A 24,869-nucleotide genomic window follows, 5' to 3' on the forward strand; every position below is an offset into this window, starting at 1 on the left:
AAAAAGGGAGTGTGTGAGTGAGCGAGAGAGAGAAAACTATATAGCTGACTACTTTGGATTCAAAACGGTAAACAGTGACATGAGGGTGACGACAGTGAATGGTAAACAGAGCAGTGATCTTCAGAAACTGATGTGCAATTTTGATGGGAAAGTTTTGGATGCCTTCAAAATTTTGGATTTTCAGACTGGAGATCATGTACTGTGCTGTATCTCATAGATTTCATTAATTATATTTATTCATCTTTCTTCATCACTGCCACTGAACTACAACCTGAATTTCACCCACATTCTTCTCTTATGAGACACAACTTAAGATACAATTTTCAATTAAAGAATACAATACATCCTATTTAAATCCTATGTATAAGCTGTTTTACATTTTACTTACTGTATATATAAAAGTTGACTCAGTACAGGATTCCCTAACATGACATTATATATCATGAATATTACACAAGTCATATATCCTGTTCCCATAGTTTACAAAGTGTATTCATGGTACAACTAGTACATACCAGTTAAATACCATTTCACATAATAGATAAGGAAAAATAAACTGAATACTGTACAGTATTACAAAAGTTTTTCTTTAATACTAGCTTCAATTTTTGTAATTGTGGCACCTTATTTGAGATAAAAAGTGTTTGTATACTTATTAAAACTTTGTACCAATCATTGTTTCATTGTTTGGAATATTTAACAAATATGAAGTCATTGGCTAACCAGTTGTAGTGTCTAACTTCCGAATGAACGTAATAGCCCCTCTCCTTCATATAATCCTGTATGGCATCCTTCCCTTCTGGGTCGTGAATGAACTCCACTGACAGAGTCTGTAAATACACAACAATCATAAGAATTAATCATCATAAGATGAAACAAAACTTTCAAACTAAGTAAATTTTACCTCAAGCATATGTTTAATATCATTTTCCATCTTAAAAAATAATATTGTATAAGTATGAGACAAATATTAATTTGCTCAACCTTTCTCATCTGGGCCAAGTAATTTATACAGGAAACATTTTCCTTTATAATAATGAGCATAACTTCATACAACACATATCTCTTCTGTTCCTTGTTATGAACTTTAGTATCCAGTGTTAGTTCAGTATTGTACAGGAGGAAACCAGAGTATCCAGAGAAAATCTGTGATGTTTGGTAAGGTCACACAGGATAACACCCTTTTCACATCCAACCATGACTAAGTGGGGCAAGAACAGCCCTGCTGTTGCTGGTGTTGTGTGTTTATGGGTATTAAATCACTACTGTACCCCAGATTTATAATATATAATATCATATAAGTGACCCTTAAATACTCCTGGCTAGTTCTCCCAAGAGGAAGACACACACACACACACACTGACCACAGTACAGTATAACAACTATGCAAAACACACAATGTTGTTTAGTGAAATACTAAAGGTTCCCTATGGCTTCCCCTTGTACAACGAGACTCCACGATATCTATCTAGTTTTTCTCTTTCACTACGCATCCATTAGCACCAACCATTAGTCCATCCCCATTATATACTCAATACCATATTTTCCTGTTACTTTAATGAACACACAAAATCTTCATTCACAATAAACAGCAACCTTCCTAATGTATTAATGTTAGTTTATGACAAAAAAGGTGTAATAGTGAACATGTGGTTTTAAGCCAACCAAAACAGTGAGAAACATACCGTAATATCCACTTTATCCCAGGGTATAGTCTTGAGCACAGCAAACTCTGCCCCCTCTACATCCAAGCTGAAGTAGTCAATGGTAGTGACATTAAGTGCTACCATGTAAGAGTAGAGAGGAAAGCACTGCACTTCTACAATATCACCAACATCAGACCCACTAGATGATGGGTGTTCTTGTTGTTTTCCAAGAATATGGCCTTGGTTATCTTGCTGTTGAAACATTACCTATCAAAGATGAAAATTTTATATATATATATATATATATATATATATATATATATATATATATATATATATATATATATATATATATATATATATATATATATATATATATATATATATATATATATATACATTACTAAGAAAACATAGAACTATCAAGCTATGACCATAAGAATATCTTAATATTACCATTTCACATTTCTCACACATTCCTTCACAACTAAAAACCTGGAACGTCAATGTGGCATTTAAAAACTCATGCACTGTTAAACAAATGTTAATCAAGAACTCCCCCAACAACACAATTGGTTGCATTTATAAAGTTCCTTGCAAGGAATGTAATATGTTTTACTTAGGCCAGACAGGTAAAGATCTTGCAACTAGAATTAAACAACACAAATACAGTGTTAGGACAGGCCAGGAATCCAATGCTCTGTTTGTTCATTTGAGGGATAACAAGCATTGCATTGACTGGGATAATGCCTCCTCAATATTACCATGTAATTCAATTGATAGTAGGAACATCATAGAATCTAGTCTTATTAAACATACCAAAGCATTCAACATAAATTTGAGTAACAGCATGTACAAGCTGGACAATTTTGTAATTAAGAAGATTTGTAACCAGGTGAGAAGGTCGGGTCACCTGACCATCTGACCTGACCACCAACCGTTGTGTGCTATTTAAAGATTAGTAGGGTCATTACCTAATACCTGACCATTGTGGACCTGGTCTCACCCTCCTCTGTATATATACACCTTGGTTTGTATTTCTCTTTAGTCTGTACTCACCCCTGAAGATGTGAATTACACGAAAGCGCTTGGGAACTTCGTGTTTTCTTCTTTCCTTGTGGTTATCAGCATATATATATATATATATATATATATATATATATATATATATATATATATATATATATATATATATATATATATATATATATATATATATATATATATATATATATATATACAGTGGTACCCCACTTAACGCGGTCAATTGAACCCAGAGGGTCCCGCGTTAAGTGAAAACCGCGTTAAGTGAATAACAGAACATATGGGATTAATTCCAATAGAACCCAGCCCGACCCCCAAACTCCACTTTTTGACGACAAATAACTATGTTGTAGTAAAAATAACATCTTAATTTTATGATGGTACATGCACACAATTAATACTTAAGAGAAATACAGTCGCCAAGTTAATGTCCATTCAAATAATGGACTCAACTCCCTCCCCCTCTCACACTACAGTACACAGCCAGCTAACAGATGGTCGGTCGGTCCCTCCCTCCCCCCCCCCACCCCCCACCAACCGTCCCAAGGAGATGTGTGGGATAACCTCAAACTAAAGTTAGGAAAATATAATTGACATTGCTGGATTCCTTGTAAGACCAGGAATATTTTGAATATAAATGTCATATATTTTTCACAAAAGATAACATACTTACTCAGATTAAACATTTTATCTAAAAATTGTATGTTTAATGCAAAAAATATGTTGTTTATATTCAAAATGATCACCAAATTATAAGAATTCCAGCAATGTAAATTATATTCTGGCCGGATAATTTGTATGAATTTTATGAGCTAAAACAAATATCTACAGTTAATAAAAAAAAAATATATTCTTCAACACTATCTGTCAATCAAAGTACCCCACCTTGCCTCCCCCCCTCTTCCAACCGCGCGGTCAGTCCCAACCCTCCCCCCACCCCCCACCAATCCTCCATTCAAGAGTTTTTAACATTTAGTAATAAATAATACCTCAGATTAAAGTTAGGATAATATAATTGACATTGCTGGATTCCTTGTAAGACCAGGAATATTTTGAATATAAATGTCATATATTTTGGACAAAAGATAACATACTTACTCAGATTAAACATTTTATCTAAAAATTGTATGTTTAATGCAAAAAATGTGTTGTTTATATTCAAAATGATCACCAAATTATAAGAATTCCAGCAATGTAAATTATATTCTGACCGGGTAATTTGTATGAATTTTATGAGCTAAAACAAATATCTTCAGTTAAAAAAAAATAATTCTTCACCGGGTAACAGATGGTCGGTCGGTTGGTCCCTCCCTCCCCCCCACCCCCCACCAACAGTCCCAAGGAGATGTGTGGGATAACCACTAAATTGTAATAAATAATACCTCAAACTAAAGTTAGGATAATATAATTGACATTGCTGGATTCCTTGTAAGACCAGGAATATTTTGAATATAAATGTCATATATTTTGGACAAAAGATAACATACTTACTCAGATTAAACATTTTATCTAAAAATTGTATGTTTAATGCAAAAAATATGTTGTTTATATTCAAAATGATCACCAAATTATAAGAATTCCAGCAATGTAAACTATATTCTGGCTGGGTAATTTGTATGAATTTTATGAGCTAAAACAGGCAGTCAGGCAGGGTGGCGGGTGGGGGGTGGTGCGAATCTAAAAATAGCTCTCGAGCCGGACACTCACCGCGTTGCTGTGGAAAAATCCGCGTTAAGTGAAAGTTCAGCTTTGGCAAGGCACCGCGTATATGCGAAAACGCGTTAAGTGAAAGCGCGTTAAGCGGGGTAATACTGTATATATATATATATATATATATATATATATATATATATATATATATATATATATATATATATATATATATATATATATATATATATATATATATATATATATATATATATATATATTTTCCCCCATGTTATAGATAATATTATTTTCTATATCACACATGAAACACCAATATAAAAGTAGTAATGAGGACCAACAACTACTGTACTATACATACAATGAATGGTACCAAGCAAGATGTTAGTCATAGTCTTATGAGCCTCAACATAAAAATTCTTGGTTTCAGACTTAATGTCACGTTAATTTAGAGTCCCAGAATTTGTTACTGATGTCAAGATATAAGCGGATCTGTTGCAACGGGAAGAACTTTACGGTGAGGATAGTAGGTACTGTACACGTGATATCATTATGGTGACTAAATTTCACTAACTGTAGTAGGATGAGTCGTAGGAGCGAGGCAGCTGGAAGACATGTATGCCTTTCTGTGCTTCTCAGTCATTTGATTGAAGTTCTTTGGGTCAGCTTCAATTAGTATACCATTCCAGCCTCTCTTTCGTTCAAAAAATAATGTGTTGGAACGAATTTCTCCATCGAGGGCGCCACACTCCACGTAAAACCCGTTCCGCTGAAAATGTACATAGAGTCAACAATATAGTACTGTAACTGAACACTGTAGGGCCTGAAGATGTTTGGATACCTGTGATAATAAAACTTTTTGGAGGGATAGAATGGTTCCCCAGGTAGAGTACAGCTGCATACAGAAAATAGTTATTGGTCACCAAAATTACACTAAAAGAAAATAGATTAATGCTTTACCTACATGTACTCACATAAAAAAGATGAAGCAGTCCTCTTCTGGTCTTCATATATTATTAATAAGTGCTGGACTGCATTACTAGTTGGGTGGAGCAAGGGTAGAATTAGATGGCCTCAACACTTTTACTATCTAATTATAACTTAACCAGATCATGTTTTTGTAGTAAATTATCATTCACAATTGACTTTCCAATATTTCACAACAAATCTCTAGTATGGGAGTGCCATGTTTGACCTGCTGTATGATGTCTACTTTTTGCTCAATGCTGATCACCTTCCACTTTCTTTTCTGCTCAGCAAATGTTGAACTTGCTGAAGCTATGCTAGTGTTTTTATCCATTACTGTGAGGAGATTCATCCAATTTTCAAAGATATAATCAAAATGCAAGGCAGGAGGCACTGGCACACGTGTCTGACTGGCACCAACTGCAGTAGATCAAAACAAAGATACTGTACTGTACCATCTAGTGGCCATTTTGTAAACTTCTGCATTTGGGAAGTATGTCTACTTTTCTGAATGGGATTTTTCAGAAATAGACTGGATAACTAAACTTTCTGTGTGTTAGACATTTACATGTAGTTGACAGTACCTGTATTCCTAATAATAAATAAAGGTTTCTGGTAACATCATGAAAAAACTTGGTTGTTCGGTTATCATATTTATTCATTTTGAAGATATTTTTACTGTGGAAGTAATCATAAAAATCGCTTTACCTTAAAGCGAGATTAAAATGAGTTGAATGATTGTCATGAGAAAGAAAGAAAATGAATGAAAAGGCAATGAATTAAAAGAACCTTGATCTCCTGGTGACAGATAAATGACAACAAAGAACAGTGCTGGTGCCAAATCTGCACCTAGCAATGCATACATCAATTCATATACAGCACTGTAGCAGCCTTTACTCACCCAGTTATATAAGTTAGACTCTCTTGTGTGCAGGTTCTCAGAGAAGAGTTGAAATGACCTGTGTATGCTATGTTGTGAGCAGTTCCTTCACAAAACTCTCACCACTACCACTAATCCTTAAGGGCCACCATATTACTTGTAGCTTGGTTCATTCACATTTCTTCTGAGCTTAAGGAAAAGCAAGAGATTTCAAGCCCCAAATCTTGCCCCATATGGAAAACACAAGTAGGCTTTACTCCCTCAATTCCTCTTGTGGGAGTACAATATCTTGCTTCATAGCCTCTCTAAGAGCGATGGGTCATGAAACGGCGGCTTGTTACCGATCTTTTACCAAAGGGAGAGCCAAGTGAACACATTTAAATATCTTTTAATAGTGTAGCATAAAGAGCATCCAGCCCTCAGTACACAATAACCTTCAGGAACTAATACAGTATTAGATAAACTATGCAGAAAAAACACCATTTTTGATACCTCATCATAATTATTTATACTTAATAAGCTTTGCTGCTTTTATGTTATTTATATTACCGGTACAGTATAGTTTTAACTTATACGTAATTGTTATTTTCAGTGTCATATAGCAACAGGCTGCTGCGATGCCAGATATTCTACCTAATTAATCAATCGTCATAATTAATCAACGACGAGCATCCTTGGTCAAATTCCGTAATTGTTTACTATTGTTGTATATCTGCACTGTCTAAGTTCTGTAAATGGGAAAATGGCATAACTCCACAGTCTATGTATATTATACAACTGCATTGTTTATACACTTGCTGAACTGTATACCTATACAGTATAGTAACATATAGTCTACATACATGCCAAACCTGCTGTAAACCTGTGTGGTGATTTTACTGAATAAATAATACCGTACTACCCTTACCTTTCCTTTCAATATGAAGTCGATTCTCTGAGCCTGACCCATCGAAGGATTTTCTTCCTCTGGCTGAGACAAATTGTAAGGCAGCGTTGATGGTGGGACCAGGAATTGCTCTCGTAGGGCACGTATAACTTCTGGATTGTCGGCTGCCATGCTAACACTATTATAATCTAAAGAAAAGACTCTTTGAAACTTAAATTCTGACATTAACCTCATAGACAATAAAACCCTAGTGTCAAGACATGTCACAGTGTTCCTCTAAGTGTTGTGTTACTCTGTGTTTTCTTTCTTTAGCCCATCTACACCATTAGTTAAACACAGTGCTGTACTCTGTCTAATACTGTATACATGAACCCTCTACTTCTATTGGTGCTATCAAGACAAAAATAGAAAGAAAAATGTGAACTTCCTGGCATTAAAGCAAGGATAAGCACCGCAATGTCAACAACCTTCAAATATAAAAACTTTATTCACATTCATATTTAGTACTGTACTGTACTGTACTGAACTATACTGTACTGGCCAGGTACAAATGACTACTTCTTAGTCCCCTTAACTGTAGCAGGCAGCCTTAGTAGCTATTATCCTTTTCAGAGAGATAATTGTGACAAGGAAGGATGAGTTATTATAAGATCAGTCCTCAGCTGCCAGTTAGTCTACCCAACAGCTAGACCTCCAAAACAGCTTGTGCATCAACAGGTGCACCTGGCTAGGGAGAATATGAAAAGAAGGACAGTTGTCTCAACAAACATAAATTAAAGGGGGAAGTATGAATATTAAACTTACCTTGTGTATAAACTTTACTAATACGTGGTGAACGAGGGGCAGGACGGAGGAAACTATTCAGGCTGAACGACTCAGACGTGAAGGCCACCATGAAGAGAACTAGTACAAGCGCCAGACCAATAACAATCATTCCCCGCATACGAATCATTGTCACACATTAACCTGCCAAAGTATGTGCAATTGAACGTTGATATAAAATGCCAACTAAGTACTATACAAGACATAAAAGCCTTAAAATAAATGATCCATACAATATATTAATCCATAATTAAAACATAATAATAAATAAGTTTTGTTATATTATGTTAGGTTAGGTAAGTGCAGCTTTCTAATTTCTAAGCAGACAGCCTCTTTTTCTTAGTTGAATATCCTCTTCACCAGTTGTCAGTTTATATATATATGTCAGTTTGACCCTTTAACCAGCAACTTGAGGAACTTATTCTGTGGAAGACAAATGTGTTCTCATCTCATGAAAAGCCCCAAAGATGGGCAAAATATGTTTTTCACATTATTTAGAATAAAAAATGTGTCCTAAACATATATTTAGCAGCGCAAGATGAATTACCAGCTACTGCTACATTAAATCTTTTATCAGATATACTATGAACAAATGTAACCTATCTTAACCTGGGTTAAATAGGTTAGATTGGTTCTGTCTATGACCAGTAAATGACATAAAATAGATATAGCTAGTAAGGATGTAAACAATGGAGAGATATGGTAACTCAAGGACAGTGCTCAGAGTAACCAGCCACTTAACACAAAACATCAAAAGAAAAAAATATTTCTTACTCAAGAATAAATAAAATCAGACAAAGTAATGACACTTTTCATTCTCAGGATTTTTGCTGGCACCCACAGGAGGCCACCATCCTTGTTTACTCCACAAACACATCAGGTGGCATCATAGTTGTCATGTGAATGTTTCACACACAAATAATAACACAAACCCATTTTATATATCACTAATAAACACAGCAGCAGCACCAACACTAACTTTTCCTGTCGACAATGATATATTACTTTCAGTTAGTATGACTCGTGACCATCAGTGGTTCAGTAATTATGAGGGATTTTAGACACAGTTTTGTATTCTGATTACTTTCACATCTAGTCATTTTCTTGGGCAAATGCTTAGTTTTCTAGTTACAGTATATGCGAGTTAAGATGTAGGTTAGGTTAGCTCATGATTTCAGCAATTTCTATATTTTTCCCAACATATTACAGTAACCTCCAATAACATCAGTGAAAACTGGGCATTTTTTAACCATTTTCAATGAAAAGCAGCGGACGGTCACGATTCAAATAATTACCCTTTCTTCTTATAATACTGTACTAATAATATAAAAAAAAAGTAATAAAATGGTATTACGTACCTTAGTTTCAGTCATCTGGGGAATTTTAGGGGGTCTGGGGGGCAAAGTCCCCTGGTTAGGTTAGCATGGTTTGGTTACGTTAAGTTAAGTTAGGTTAGATTTGTTTGGATATCTAAATACAGGGATGACAGAAACTAAAATTTTACCAATAAAATTACTACGTGGCAGTAGCAGCAGCGTCTTTATTTATGGAAAAACAAAAATCAGGATAAAAACCTATATACAAAAAATCACTATTCCTCCATCCAACTTGAGTGAGTCTTGAAGCAGGACATATTCAACTCTCAAAATATTTCATCAGGTGACTCCATAACCCGTGGTACTCTCCTTAAATATTACCACATAGATCAGGATTTGAGAAGGAAAATTTTTAAAAATATTATCAATAATTTCTTCCCATTTCTACAAGTTGATTTTGATAACTTTTTGAATAAACAAGACAGAAAATATTGTCTATACAGATACCTAGTGTTAACCCCTATGTCCTGTTGGTCGGGTTAATGGCCGCAAATGGAATAAAGTACTCCTATATTTTTCTTAATTGTCAACAAATGCATGAAATTATAAAATGACAGATGATATATATTCAGTAATTAATTATACAAGTTCACCAAAGAGAGGTCAAGAAAGGTGTCAAAAACTTGTGGCCATTGAGGAGTTGGCCGACCTTCTACAGACACCAACTGTAACACCCATTGTTGCCGAGTTGCTCATACATTCCTGACACTTTATAGTTACAAGTGAACGAAGGATAAACTTACCGATTACCTCTAAAACGTTAATTAAAAACACTCTCCACATTGACTTCCGGAGGGGAATGTTTATGTTCAATGATAATGAGAATTGTAGAAAGAGGAAAACAAAAATTTACGAAAATTAGAAAAACAAGTAATTATCTTAATTATAATGTAACTAATAACATATTTAAGGTTATTAAATGTGTTATTAGCTCTTACATTTAAAATCTGAAAACTAACAATTGAAAATAAAATATATTGCCCCGTATTATGTCCCCGATGTTCACAGCTCATCTAACACACATTGTCCCAACCAAAAGATAGAGATTAATAGCTATAAATTTATCTATACAAATATTTATATTTCAAATCGAACTTCCTTTAGTCCAAGTCTAAAGAATATTACAACAATGAATGATATCCTGTCGCTGAACTAAAGCAAATAAATCAGCAATTTACTACATTTCATACTTTCTTCATTCTAAGGCTCCTATTTCAGTTGGCCTTATTGATCTTAATATTTGCCGAGTTAAAAACTACCATTCAGAAACAAAATTATACCCACAAGTAGTGTACAAATATAAGTAGTAAGGTAGAACAGTGGTAAGGTGTCTGGCTTGTGTCGCCGGGAGAAATATTACGTGTTTCCTCCAGGTCCTCCTGTACCAACATGAGATAATAAATGTACGAGTAAGCTTATGTGTGCTAAAATTATAAAAACAAAATATTTATAAATGGTCACAAATACAGAACTTAAAACTATAACTATACTGTACAATACATGATCAGTACTTGCCAACAGTGAACTAACAACTCGGTTATTGCTGGCTGGTGTAAAAAAAAAAAAAAACCCACTTCTGGTATATTATGTGTGTGAACATTTTTCAAGAAGGTATTCTTTCTTTATATCAAACGTAAGAAATTCCGTCTGTAAGCGTAATCACACTTTGGACTACTTTCAGTTCTAACCACTGGAAAAATATATCGTGTTCCCTAAATATTCGTCTCCACTGATTATTTTACCTAAAGATTAACCACCCTAACCTAACCGCCCGTCAACTCCCCTTCTTTCAATGCACAAGGTACAGTATAACATCTCAAACATTAAAAAAATAAGTCACTGGCTGTAGTTCTCTAAGGCTTTCTCGGTATTGATAAAAAAAAAATATGTTTCAAGTCAGTTATCCCTTCATGCGCATGTTGGGTACCAATGACCTTCATCCCTGATAATTAAAGAGAAAATTAGCATAACAGGCTAGAGGTGCAGCAGCCAAGTGTATCCTGTGCTTATCTCTTGTCCTAAGGATCACTAGTTTGTGTTTAGGGCACCCACGGTAAATGGTTACCTACCTTTATAGTTGAGGAAATATAGGGCATTAAGTACAGAACTAGTTACAGTGACTCTTGTGAACCAAAAAATTAGTTAGTTTATAATCTGCTGTATCTGCACAACTCCTAATGGGCTGTCAGGCCAATTGGACCCAGCTTCATGAAAAACCCTGTGACTACCCAAGATTGAAACTGGCACACAAGGGTTATAAAGATTTGATTTTGTTCACTTTGTCTTTTCATTACCTGTGCTCATATGGAGAAGGAAGCAGTAGTAGGCATAGAGGTTAATATAAAACGACATATATAGACAAACAATCTATTTTTTGTTCTTTAGAAAAGGTGACAATTATGCTGTAATAACAAACTATGATATCAAACATGCACAAATAAAATACCCGCTATATTACAATTTCAATACAGTACTGTACTACTAATGTTATGTTAATGAATAAAGTGACAAACTCTAATTCTTGCACTACGTCTACTTGACAATACCATATAGTAAACACTCACTCTATGTTAGTAAAGGTGTTTATATTTAGAATGTTTACTGACCATAGAAAGAAGTCTATAACGTTATAAACTTTTCCAGTGTTATAGGAACAATAAAATGCTGTTAATATATCATACATGTCTAGTCTAAGAAATTACTTGCACTATAACTACCAACTACTGGATGACTAGTATACTGTACAGGCCTTCCTTCGTCGAGTTATAGAGGGGTTACGTTCCTGAAAAGTTGTCCATAAATCAAATTTCATAACTTAAAACCCATCTCCCCATAGACTTTCAATAAACACTTTTTAAGGTGTGCTTAAGTGACTGGTCAGCAAGCAGCCCGCTACTGGCTACATCAATCATCCATCACTGTTTTGTTAAATGACTTATTTTTATTCATGTCATGTCATCCAACCAGAATGTAAAACCCTCTTCAAGTTTTCAGTTTAGGGATAGTCTTAAAATCTCTCTCTTGAGCACCTGGAGCCATATAACCTTTAATTTCCAATGATTCTGTTCCGGGTATTTTAAGGGCGCAGCAGCTGAGTGGTACAACACTCGCCTCCTGGCATTAAGGTTGTTGATTCACACCCAGAGCAGCCCCCAGTTCACCCAGCTCTTATTAGCTACAGCACCCACTTTTACAGTTGGGGAAATGATGGTATTTATATGCAGTGCTGGCCAAGGTGCCTCCTTATGTACCAAAGGCTTAACATAGTGTGCTTTACTGCACTGTCTTTAATGGTCTGTCAGGCATATGGCACCCAACTTTGCTCCATTTAGGAGTTTTACTGTATTTGGATGGAGAATTAAAAAATTACACATTTAATCATGCTATGTCCCATTTGACTTAGAGTTACCATGGTGAGGTTTCAGTCAATTGATTTTGCCGCTTTAACTCATTCACTGCAGTAAGCTTAACAACTGATACCCACCTCCTGTACAGTAGACTTGGGGAAATTAAAACATATCTTTTATTTTCACCACAACAGTGACTAGAACTTATATCGCTGACTACTAAAATATTTAAATAGGAATAAAATTATTTATACACTACAACACAGTGTATGGAATCTGCTGAAATTAGTTAAACTGTGCTGCCAGATGCATGAGTACATGTACACAAAACTTTTTTGTTTTATTATGTTATTTCTCGTTTATTATACACCAATATATATTATTACGCATCACTGTGTAAGTAGATGATATAATTCATCAAACTTAATGCTATTCAGTCAAACCATAAAATGTGGATTATTTCCCTTGCCTCTGCTGCCACATAAAGCTCTCACACAGGAGTCTGCAACACCTAGAGTGAGACTACCACACAGAAGGTGTTTAACAGTCGACTCATGTAAGGCAACACATGGTGGGATTTCATTGGATAGTATCACCACTAATATTTATGGGTCAACACCTCACATGGCAAACTTGAAGGCAAGAATCCAAATATTTCACAGCCACAGAGAAGGGAAAACATAGAGACTATTACAGTACCAGCTGCAGTGAAAGGATTTATTTATGCTTTCCTGCATTTAATCACAACAGTGCCTTAAATAATTGTCTTTCAATGAAGCAGTAACACTGGATACTGATAAATGGTTGTGTTTACTTAAAAATTAGTACTGTACTGTATACCTGTAAATATATGACTAGCCTAATTAATAAATTATCACAGATGTTTATATTACAATTTCATAGTAGCATCAACCTCACAGTTTCTCTCATTACTGTACTCAAAGTATAACAAAGTAACTATACAGACACACTCTTAATGGCACTAAGATAAATACAAAAAAATTTACACTTTTCACACACAGTTGTAATGCAAAACTAATCAATTTAAAATTCACATATCTCACTGAGCAGATCTGGTGTGGGGTTACCGATTCATAATATTCTATAATGACTGTGATTACAGCTCATCTCTTTGGACCACTTCATCATTCTTGTTTTGGACAGAGTATTGTACTGTACTGTAAACCCTCTTAGACTTACGCTAATCCTGATAAAATAAACAATAAATTTTTACATACTGAGTTCTCTGAGTTGGATACATTGTAGACTGACTAGTTTGGCTGACTTTATAATCACAACCATAAGAAAAATAAAGGAGATACTGAACTCCTTCTCCTAGAAATGGTACTTCTCTGAGGCAGCATCTCCACTTGGTACCACCTCACCACAATCCTTATAATAATTACTATTTTTCCATCAACTTATTTTTTTTGTTTTCTTCAGTTATGCATTATTGTTCCCTTTCTATTCCTTCCATCTCTTTCACCACATATTTTCTTTCCTCAGTTCTAACAGATGATGCTGCTTCATATACTGTAATGCATATAATATCCCAACAAATGTGAAATACTGTAAATCATGTTGTTACAGCTCATAAAACTGTAACAACTGAAATTTTATGTAAGAATCAACATGAGGTCAACTTTCTGTCTCATCATATTTCCTCAACACTTAACCTTAATCTCCTTATTCATAAACATTTGTCATCATTACATATCTACAACGATGTTCTCTGACACAAAAGCTCCTTATCAATATTGTACCTACGTAATACTTGGGACAACTGACTAGATACATACAAATAACAACTGTGGTTATAGATACAGTAAGTCTTGCCTGAGAACTGATGAGAAACGGGAATAATAACAAAAACATAAAGGAGTAGAGACCGTCACTCTTGTTGCCGTCATCAGCCACATTCACTGCTGGGGAAAATAATGAGAATCCAAGTTGATTAGCAAAGTATAACATTATATTCTCAAGCAAAAATTATTTTACTGATACACAGAAAATATTTTTATCAGTATTTAAATGGATAACTTTAAACTTTATAAACTTTTAAAGACCACTGCACTCTCACACATGTACAATACTGTGTTAGAAGATGTTATAGCAGCTGCAAAACTTTATATTATTCAGGGTGAAATATTAATCACTATGGGTGTACAGTATACAGTAGTGTTATAATAAACATCCAAATTTAATTGTACCACCTTTGTCTATAGAACAGATCACCAATTCTCTGTACAGTAATAGAGAAAATTACTTTCAGAACAATGCATTACTAACCTCTATTACGCACTGCCAGTACGAATTATTTTAGTCAGAGCGTTTACATTGTTGTTCTTTATGGCTTGGCGGCAGGCACTTATGACCGCCGTCTTGGATTTCCCTGCTGTGAAAGGAAGAATATTAAGAAATACTCTCATACATTATTTCTGAGAATACCTGTACTTTACATCCTCTTATCAATTACTTCAGACTAGCTGTCTTCAAGTGGCCATGAAAGAACTAGTAAAATAAAAATATATATATATATATACGTATATATATATATATATATATATATATATATATATATGTGTGTGTGTGTGTGTCATCCCCCAGGGTGATATTTATGCTGCAGTATCACCTGGGTGTTGTAATAAGCCTTAGCCCCCACACTATCCAGACAACTCCCCAGTACAGAAGGCACCACCTAGTGTAAGATGGGCTCTCACTCAGGTGTAGTCTAATTAATGTTCATGTTAGGATTCACACTCATTACAACAGTTACTAATGACATTAATCACAGTTATGACTCAAGCACACAATTTACTGTATGGTGTATTTCACTCACTTCTAAGTCTTCCAGCTTTCTGTATTGTCTGGTTGACTTGCTTAAGGCAGTTGAGAAGCTCTTGGTGATTATTACAGCGGATTTTGTAACCACTTATAAGGTCTTTATTAAGGTTGTACAGCTCACCATACCACTGACGCATACTATGCCTAATTGGGAAAAAACAGATAAGTTCGATGATACATTGCAAGAGTCTGTGTTAGTATATGTGCATAAATAGGGAATTGATCTTAATATTACATTTTCTGATCAGAAGTGAACAAATGGCTCTTGACATACAATTACTATCTAGGATGAGAGGCCAAGATGGTTACCCATGAAATGATCATTTGTCTGCTATATTGAAATTAATCACAAAAAAATGGATATCTAACCATTCCCAGTAATTCCATGTTCTCCCAAATCTTCCAGCTCCTTTCCACACCACAGGGAGGAAGGCTAGTAACCAGAGCCATCTGTTCACTACTGGTCATAAGCAACATTCTATAATTACTTCTCTATGATCAAAAAGTTCTGCAGATGGGTCATGACACATAAACCAGTAAATCATGAATGAAGAAGATTAATCAGGACACAGAATTAGTTTCTAAATTAGCTGAGAAGCCGTGAAAGTGGGTCCTAGAGACCTGAAGGCCTATAGGTTCAATGAAGGACAATACAAACAAGCAGAAAAACTTCATTAAGAATAAAATTGAACAAATAAGTAAACACAAACAAGAGAGGAAACTATACTAACATATCAGACATGAGCCTGGCATCCTCTGCTCTGACTACTAAGGTGCGAATAACACCCGAATGATCTGCCATCTCTGCTGAGAGACGTTGACGGGTGGCATGGTATTCCTCTACTCGCTCTAGCACTGAGCCAAGTTGATCAAGTTCCACTGGGAAGTCAGCCTCCACCTGATTACCAAGAAACAGAAAGTGGCAATTATAATCTTTTTTACTTAACATAAAAGCATGAGCTTTTGAAACTATTTATTGAGTAATACAAGAATTACTGTTGAGATTAGAGAGTGTGCACACAGGGGTTGAATATGTTAAAAAAAATCCGAAGAAAAATTTATATAACAAAATTTAAGAAGAAAAGTTTGTTTATTACTTTATAACTTCAAGAGAACTTGCCGGGTACAAAAGTTACTTTAATAGCTTGTAAAGAAAAATATGATCAAAGTTTTAAATAGGTAAAATTCCTACCTGTAAATCTTCCAAATTCAGATAATTACTGAGTGCCTGCATTATGTCACCAGCCAAGTCCATGTCATCTGTACGTACAGTGATTTCACACTGAGGCGAGGCCTGAATAATGAGCGGCATACTTGAGCGTAGTGACAAGAATGACACGTCCAGTCCACCATCTTCATCTGCTTGCAAGTCTTCTAAGAGCAGGAAACTTGAGTTTATCCACATTACAATCTGCAGAACATAAATCTTATTTATTAAATTGTACTTCACATTTGTACCACCTTCCTCATTAACATCACTTGTCATGTTATTCAGATATCATTTACAGAATATTGTCAAACACAAAGAGAGGCAATCAGAAACTTTATTTCAGTTATTTTACAGTAAATGTTAAATCTAATGTTAAGTCTTTACTGTGCTCTAAAATAATGGAGGACTCAGATACAATATACCAACCTATGGTCAAGGGAAGAAGTGTGTACAGTACTCTGGTGATATCCAGACAAAAATTACCAGTTGACTGAGTCCAACATCACACTAAGGCTTATTTGTTTAATGACACAATACACTATCCTTGCAGATAATACTTTTATTGTTTATTCTTTTCATCTTTTGTACTGACCTTGTGTTGGTTCTACAGATGGTCTCATTGACCAGGTCACACCAGGCATCACTGTACAGTACGTACTATGATCCCCGTCCCCAAAAAGCATCCAAATCCAAATTCACATTTACCGTACCTACTGTACTGTTTCAAGAGTGGAATATCCAGGAAACTCACCTGTTTTCTCAGCTATGGTTGTCTTCCATAATATTAATTTTACAGTACTGTATAAACTCGACCTACAGACTTCACTAACTGATATAATATTACCATTAAATCTTATTCCTTTATTACTACTCAAAACTTTCTCATTAATAACCTACATACCTACTCAATAGCTGTTATGTACCACTGGAAATAGCATGCAGCCATATTTAGCTCCCTGTCTAACTATAAAGCAACTATGGTACATTATTTACTAATACCTCTACTACAGTTTCCTGATGCCAGTTATAATTTTTTCATATCATAATATCTGTAATATTAATGACTATTTCATCCAAGACACATTTAACATAATTGACTTGACACAATCTAGTCCTTTTTCAAAATTCACAAAACATAGAAATTGGTTTGAACCTCTAAGGCCCTCTCACTATATGAATGTAAAACATACCCTTGCAACTCGTTCACTCAGTTTGAACTTGACAAATCCCTGAGGTTGATTGACTGCAACCGTGCAGAGAGCGTACATTGAGAAGCGTGGCAGCTGCCGAGTCAACTCAAACACGTGATAATGTAATGACCCTTTGTATCCCACCATGGACTTGATGTGGAGATCAACTGGAACATCCTCCAAAGAAAAGAAAATTAATGTCACTTAAAATTCTATTCCATTTTCATACAGGTATATAGTACAGTACCAAAATTTTGTGGGGGTAAGTGCACGGAGACTATACTGGGTTACAAACAGGTTATAGGCCATAAAAGGGTTTTCACATGGACAAAGGCCAACACAAAATACAGTACATAGTTTTATTTTATCAAAGTCTCGACAGTGAAAACAAAACAATTAAATTTACCTTAGGTGGGTACAAGGGGATCCTTATATTGCTACTGAGTGCTGCTTCCCTGGGATGGAAGACATGGCTCTCCCCTTCAAAGATTCCTTCAGCAAATATGATGACAGCACGGATAACAGTGTCATTCGTGGTGGCAAGAGCAATCTCAACATGGGGCTGGCAAAAAATCAGGCATTATGTCACACAAATTAATATTGGCAGAGCTAGATTTAAATATAACTTCATGATGATATTCAAGACAAACCGAGCAATGAAATATAGAGTTAATAAGAGTAGCTGATATATTTTTCCATATAAGTACTGTATTATCAAAGCAGAAAGTATTTATTTTCTGTCTACATTAACTACTGGCTGTAAGTACTGGTTGTGGTGCTGAAATACTCTACTGTTTATCTTCTGCATCAACACGGAATTCTGAAAGGCAAACTCAAACAATACTTCTACCACTACTAATTCTCAATTCCATATTATTTATATTGTTTACAAACAGTCAGCCCAACTCACACCTTTCCAGACCTAACACAGACACTGTGCCAAGGCTGTAATGTCACCAAGATCCTCCAATATTTTCATGAATGGGTAGTAAGAGTGGTGAAAGCAACAGTAAGGATAAGGGAAGCAAGTTTGGTATGTAGGAATAAGGAATACAAATGGGAGATGAAGCTCTGGTAGGTGAATGAGTTTGAAAGATTGTGGAGGTGATTCTATATGTTTCAATAAGCATTATGATATTTAAGAGACATTGGTAAAACAGAAGTTCAATTAGCACACAACCTCATGATCCATATTTTCTTATTTTATTTCAGATGAGCTAATAAAATTCTAAGCATGTGATCATAACCTAACTTAACCTAAATACTTACAGGTTTATTTTTCTCTTCACTACCCATGTTAATAGCCAATCCAGTCTGAAGTTGAGTATTAGCCTAAAAATAAAGAAACACAATATTTTATCACATTTCAAATAATTCTACAATTCTGGTCAAGGAGAAAATTAGAAAAGTGTATCATGAGTAAGCTGACATGGCTTTTGTTTAGGGTTCAGACACACACAAACATGTATACAAAAGAGAGGCCAGGCTTTATGAACACATCAGGAAGGTTTACATACTGTCACTTATATTTAGCCCTTGACTGTTACTGTGATGGGAACTTACAGGTATGACACCAACTTGATCTCCAGCAGTGGAAGGTTTCCCATATAGAATCTCTCCTGATGATCCCATCCGCTGGTTCTCCTCATAATTTTTCAGCTCCAGCAAGAGGTTGTGGCGCCTCTGACTCAGTTCTCTGATTGTTTCTTGCTCAATATTCACATCCATCATAGAGTACCGGCTCTCAGGCGAGGAAGACTGGTAGCCTCGAACTTCAGGAAAAACAGGAAATTATCTTGGTGTGTATAACAATGATATATAGAATCTACTTACTTCATTTTTTCTTTTATTTTACACCTTCCTGTTTTACGTAATGCCCCTTGTGGAACATGCTTCAAAATTTAAATCACACATACACGAGCGCAAATAAGATCTCATAGCGTTTTATGAAAGTTGTTCTCACTTTGCTTTACTTTGGGAATACTCTCAGGAGTCTAAGACATTGGTTTAATACCCCCATAGACTGTCGACTGTAACATGAGCTGCCCAAGAAGTGTATAGGCTATTAAACATTATTTCCAGTTCAGCACAGTCCATACTAACCTTCACCATCAATGGAGCAGCATATGAGCTGATTTTTGCCATCCATGCGATAATCTCCTTGAACAATACCTGCCACAGTTGACTGAAAGTTGTCCTACAAAGAATTAACTTTATTAACACAAGGATATATTTTGAGTAAACAGTCTATCTACCATTTCACTTCCATTGCCTCCTCTCCTATGGAAGTGGAGAGATCAAGGACAGGACAGTATAGTTCATTATGACTTATCAAAGGCAGCGGCTGATACTCCAAACAATGAACAAACATTTACATCTTATATCTTTATGTGTTTATGTACTTATTTCTCTCTTTACTGTATAGCAGATTCACAACTATTCACTGCTTAATTAACTATGAATGATAAGTACAGTTACTCTTCTATTTTAGTTATCCTAAATCTATCTGTAATTTGCTCAGCCAAATGCACAATGAGTGTTAGCAGTTGATAGCTTCTTCAATCTGTGGACAATCAACCAATAAGTGAATTTTTGGCCAAATATCTAAAGCATCTCTTGACACTAGATAGTACACAGACAAAACGTATCTGAATACAGAGGAAAAAGTCTACAAGTAAAGCTAGGAAATGAAACAGGTAATACTGATGGAGAACTACAAAGATAATAAAATATAAATATTCACTAACTTTAAACAAAACTTCTCCACTACGATCATTGCGAGCATCCATCTTGCCATTACTCCAGCCTGTGATCAGTTCAGGAACACCATCGCCATCAAGGTCATAACTGAAGATTGAAACTGCCTGGTTCTTGGACTGGAAAAAAAATAAAAACAATTACACAATAAAAAAATTATGTGCTTCAATTTTTATTCTAAGGATATTTTACTGATGCTACTGAATAAACTCTTCCTTCTCTCACTGATGGTGACAGATACTGAGCCACAACCACACACCTGACTCCTGGGTACTATGGCACTCATTCTCCAACTTAAACGATTCTCCACATATTACCTCCATCTCTTTACATTTACCACAACAGTGTCTCTCGTTTTCTACTTCCCCAGCATTACATCACCTCTTGTGAGTACCTGCTAAGACACCCACCACCAACAATGTGTCTCACAGCAAGGAAGAGCAGTGGTTGAGGATGGGAAGGCTGGTAAGGGGAGTGGATGGATAGGATCACTGTGTTAGGAAGGACTTGGGTAAGGTTAGTTATAATGGAAACTAGAGGGTGATGGCTCAGGGTAAAGAGGAGTGGAGGAGGAAGATAAACAAGCCAGAGTTCAAAAGGAGACAATAAAGAAAGTGATACTGGTGGTAAAAAATAGAAATGTAGACAAACAAGCAGCCATCTTAGACAACACCTATACAATACACACCTTAATTCTCCACCACCTTGCCAGCTTCTCGTACACTCCAACAGTCCCATTGGCAAGAGCATAACCAAATCGAGAGCCTTGCATGGGGCACAAGGCTGTCACCGCCTCAGTTTCTGACATTTCAAATAGAATCTCTTCATGCTTGAATACCCTTATCTCAAAATCCTCAGAACCCACCAAGAGCTGAAAAAACATGAATTAAATATTTTTTATAAATTTTTGCCATAGTCCATAATACACATACCTGTATCACTGAAATACAAACCTAAAAAACCTGTCAATCTAAGTATTACCAACACTTCCTGCTCAATCTTCATACAACAGGTGAAAGCTGAAAGCACTGATAGACAAAGTAAAAGAAGAGAGTGAAAAATAAAGACTAAATTTAAATCCAGCACAGGTATAAGAAATATAGTAACAATGGTAATATCCAAAGACTATGAATCCCCACATGTAACATTACAGTGAATGGAAAAGCATTAAAACTTAGCAGGTATACTAGAGTATCTGAGCACAGTACAGCATTTTAATACTAAATATTACATAGATACAGTATACTGTAAACAGAAGAACATAAAACAAAAGCCACCATGACATTCACCTTAATGTACTTTGGAAGTTAACTAACTGCTCAAGATAAGGTAAAAGGGGAACTAACTTTACATACCTTCCAAAGTCACACAGTCACACTCTTCACAACACCCGGGTACTGTACACCATAAACACTTCTACTCTCTGGGCTGCAGCTGAGCAAAACATTGACCATAACAGCCTTCTGTGTTTCATATTAAAGCAAGATGAAATATATCATGAGAGATATTTTTAACACAATATTATAATGAATCTTTTAAGTACGTAATCTTTGATATCTACCTCATTCTCATCATCTCCATCAAAGTCCGTGAGGGTAATTGAAGAAACATTATCACCAGTCACAGTCCAAAATGGGTCGTTTCCCTCGCTGTCAAAGCCGTGGATGGAGCAGTTACCCCCAATAAGTGCCAGAGGAGATGTATAGTGACCTAATTTACCTATTGTGATAGCATTTGCTCCATCAGATACCTGTTGGGGTGAAGCGATATTAATTAACAACTATGTCGAGATCTGTCTATTAGCTGAGAGAGGATTGTCATATTGGCCAAATCTGGTAAGAGTACAGAGAGTGTGTGTGTGTGTGTGTGTGTGTGTGTGTGTGTGTGTGTGTGTGTGTGTGTGTGTGTGTGTGTGTGTGTGTTTGTCAGAAGATTTTTAAGAGCTGCCAATGTTGAACATCACAGCAGCCACATACATTGTTCCTCTCATCTCTATTTTCCCCTGCATTGTACCGAACAAAAGAGGAAAAAATAACAGTACAGTACAGTAGTCTTCAAGAGAATATCATCCTCCTGAAATGATTACCTGTACTTGGGCAACTTTTGTATTTTACACTAGTATCCATTGATTCTCATACATCACAACTTTTACCAAAACTTTATGCACAAAGTATTGAGGATTTTTATGTTAATACACAACATGAACCTCTAAATTTTGGGTGATAAAATTAGTTTTCATAACATATATTTTCCTGTGTATTAGGCAACTTAAGCAAGAGATCACAAAGTAAAGCTGAAACTCCATCCACTATAATTATTTCACAGACACAAATAAAATATTTTCCTAATAATGTATAACAAATAGTGGAAGATAAACTTACATCTTTATAGAAAACATCCGCATTGTTTTGGACGTCATAGGCAAGGACGTTAGTTGGTGTTCCCACGACGAGTATGTCGCTATGTTTAGACGGGGACAGTCTGCCGGCCGTGAGTGCTGAGACTGTCTGGTTAATGTTGAGGAGGGAGACTTCAGCACTACTCTGGCTGATGGACATGCGGCCTCCTGACACACCAAGACGCTGATGGGAGTTATGGATGAACACCTGTGAAATGTGATGCATGGTACAGTAAACATGAGGTGATAATTATTATACAGGACACAAGTATAATCATGTACTGGACTGTATGCAGGTAAACCCAGTCCCTTGTATTCTTTGGCATTTCAAATATGTAATGACATGGATCAATCAGCTTATTATATCAAACAATTGATTATCCATTTTGCACTGAAGGTCAAACCAAAAGTGCATTATTTTGTACTATGGAATGTCTTTATAATCCTCCAGGAGGGTGAGAGGTGAGGTAGAGTGAACCAGTAAGGAGGAAGCCCACTTAATCAGGAATAAAAAGTAGGTAAGAAATCTTTACTTAATTGTGTTGAGCAGATCTTCTAAGAATTATACTGGACTGTACTAATATTCTAGTTACCTTGTCAGCAGTGGTGGAGGCTGTAAGGCAGGAATGAGCACCATCATATTTGCCGATACAAACTCGTCCAGGCAATATCTTCTGGTTGAGATTTATTGTAAATACTGGAATTAACATGGTGGCCCCTCATGCACTGTACTGGAACCAAAAACAGTTATTGGTGTGATGAATTACTATATACTGTATCAAACTAAATGATATCGGAAAACCATAAGAAGGAAATTCGCAATTCTTCCACCCATTTTTCTTTACATGAGGCAAGAAACAAGTGTTCTACAGAAAATTTCCCTAGAGTGGCTCCTTCCCATGAGTCTGACATGTACTCCACTATAGTATTGATTGTTGCATTTGAAAACTCCTCTTCGGAATTCAAAGTCTGAATGTGAACATCTAATATCTGGTTGGGCTCTACGACTCCTTTGGCAAGCAGACAGAGTTTATACAGACTTGTCAAGAGATGTTGAAACTTATCTCTTGAACTCTACTAGAAGGAATACTCAAGACCAGTAGTATAGCCAATGTTATCTTTCATAACGTCTTACAGGTTATACATAAACCCTAACATATTGACTTACTTTAATACCGGCAATATAAGTACTGTAACGGATAAAACAAACAAGTTCTTACCCAATTTGTAAAGGTTAAAATAGACAGAAACTCTTAACCTGAGACGACCATTTGTTTACTGTCACGGGAATTTTTTGTCCGAATCGGTTTGTCGTATTAAGTACTGAGTTGATTTTAATGTTTCCCATCCATAAGATACTTTTTAATCAAAATATATAATTTAAAATAATTACATTTGTTTAAAACGCAATTATATTTAATATCCATGTATTATTATACTTTATTAATTTTCAGAACACCACTAGAGAATTTGAGAACGATCGAACGAAAATAGAGTGTGCTGACTAATACTATTTATTGTAGACTTGGGCTAAATATTTTTAAATAAAACTATGGAGGTAATGAGACAAAGGCTGCTGAAAGGCTTTATATGGCAAGGTCTAGTTTATGGTGGACACTCAGCAGATAGCACAAAGAGGTTGGAGGAATGGAGGATTTTGAAATGTGGTGTTAAAAGCCAATGCTATATACAGTATGTTAAAAAAGCTACTGTACACTGAGGGAAAACAATAATATTGAAGAACTACCAAGATTAGCAAAAACTTAAAGAAAAATGATGTACTTGAAATATACAGAAAATGAAAAATGAGATACTTTGGTTATAACATTAGGGAT

General features: G+C 35.5%; 2 protein-coding genes across 5 annotated transcripts; both read right to left on the reverse strand.

Annotated features, from left to right (window-relative positions):
* Window positions 1-218: 218 nt before the first annotated feature.
* Window positions 219-10,674, reverse strand: LOC121870010 (protein Star-like). 3 transcript variants are annotated; one of them, XM_042371720.1, is made up of 6 exons: window positions 10,573-10,674; window positions 7,895-8,056; window positions 7,112-7,278; window positions 4,933-5,127; window positions 1,686-1,913; window positions 219-830 (listed from the first exon to the last, which is right to left on the reverse strand). In XM_042371720.1, exons 2-6 carry the CDS (start codon window positions 8,040-8,042, stop codon window positions 681-683), a joined length of 888 nt encoding a protein of 295 aa, XP_042227654.1. In that variant the 5' UTR covers window positions 8,043-8,056; window positions 10,573-10,674; the 3' UTR covers window positions 219-680. The 3 variants fall into 3 exon arrangements, with proteins under 3 accessions (XP_042227654.1, XP_042227651.1, XP_042227653.1); XM_042371717.1 differs by lacking the exon at window positions 10,573-10,674 and adding an exon at window positions 10,032-10,130; XM_042371719.1 differs by lacking the exon at window positions 10,573-10,674 and adding an exon at window positions 10,039-10,117.
* Window positions 10,675-11,641: 967 nt separating this feature from the next.
* Window positions 11,642-24,349, reverse strand: LOC121870011 (Bardet-Biedl syndrome 2 protein homolog). Of its 2 annotated transcripts, none has more exons than XM_042371721.1 (16): window positions 24,255-24,349; window positions 23,628-23,765; window positions 23,018-23,242; window positions 22,198-22,386; window positions 21,325-21,507; window positions 20,627-20,755; window positions 19,983-20,076; window positions 19,443-19,651; window positions 19,149-19,211; window positions 18,286-18,441; window positions 17,880-18,056; window positions 16,672-16,890; window positions 16,211-16,377; window positions 15,475-15,623; window positions 14,925-15,030; window positions 11,642-14,560 (listed from the first exon to the last, which is right to left on the reverse strand). In XM_042371721.1, the coding sequence occupies exons 2-15, from the start codon at window positions 23,742-23,744 to the stop codon at window positions 14,930-14,932; spliced, it is 2,178 nt and encodes a 725-aa protein (XP_042227655.1). In that variant the 5' UTR covers window positions 23,745-23,765; window positions 24,255-24,349; the 3' UTR covers window positions 11,642-14,560; window positions 14,925-14,929. The 2 variants fall into 2 exon arrangements, with proteins under 2 accessions (XP_042227655.1, XP_042227656.1); XM_042371722.1 differs by having other exon boundaries at window positions 23,628-23,760; window positions 24,255-24,317.
* Window positions 24,350-24,869: the final 520 nt, after the last annotated feature.

The sequence above is a fragment of the Homarus americanus genome, unplaced genomic scaffold (genome assembly GCF_018991925.1).
Source record: "Homarus americanus isolate GMGI-L3 unplaced genomic scaffold, GMGI_Hamer_2.0 scaffold14467, whole genome shotgun sequence".
In the NCBI taxonomy this organism is placed as follows: domain Eukaryota; kingdom Metazoa; phylum Arthropoda; class Malacostraca; order Decapoda; family Nephropidae; genus Homarus; species Homarus americanus.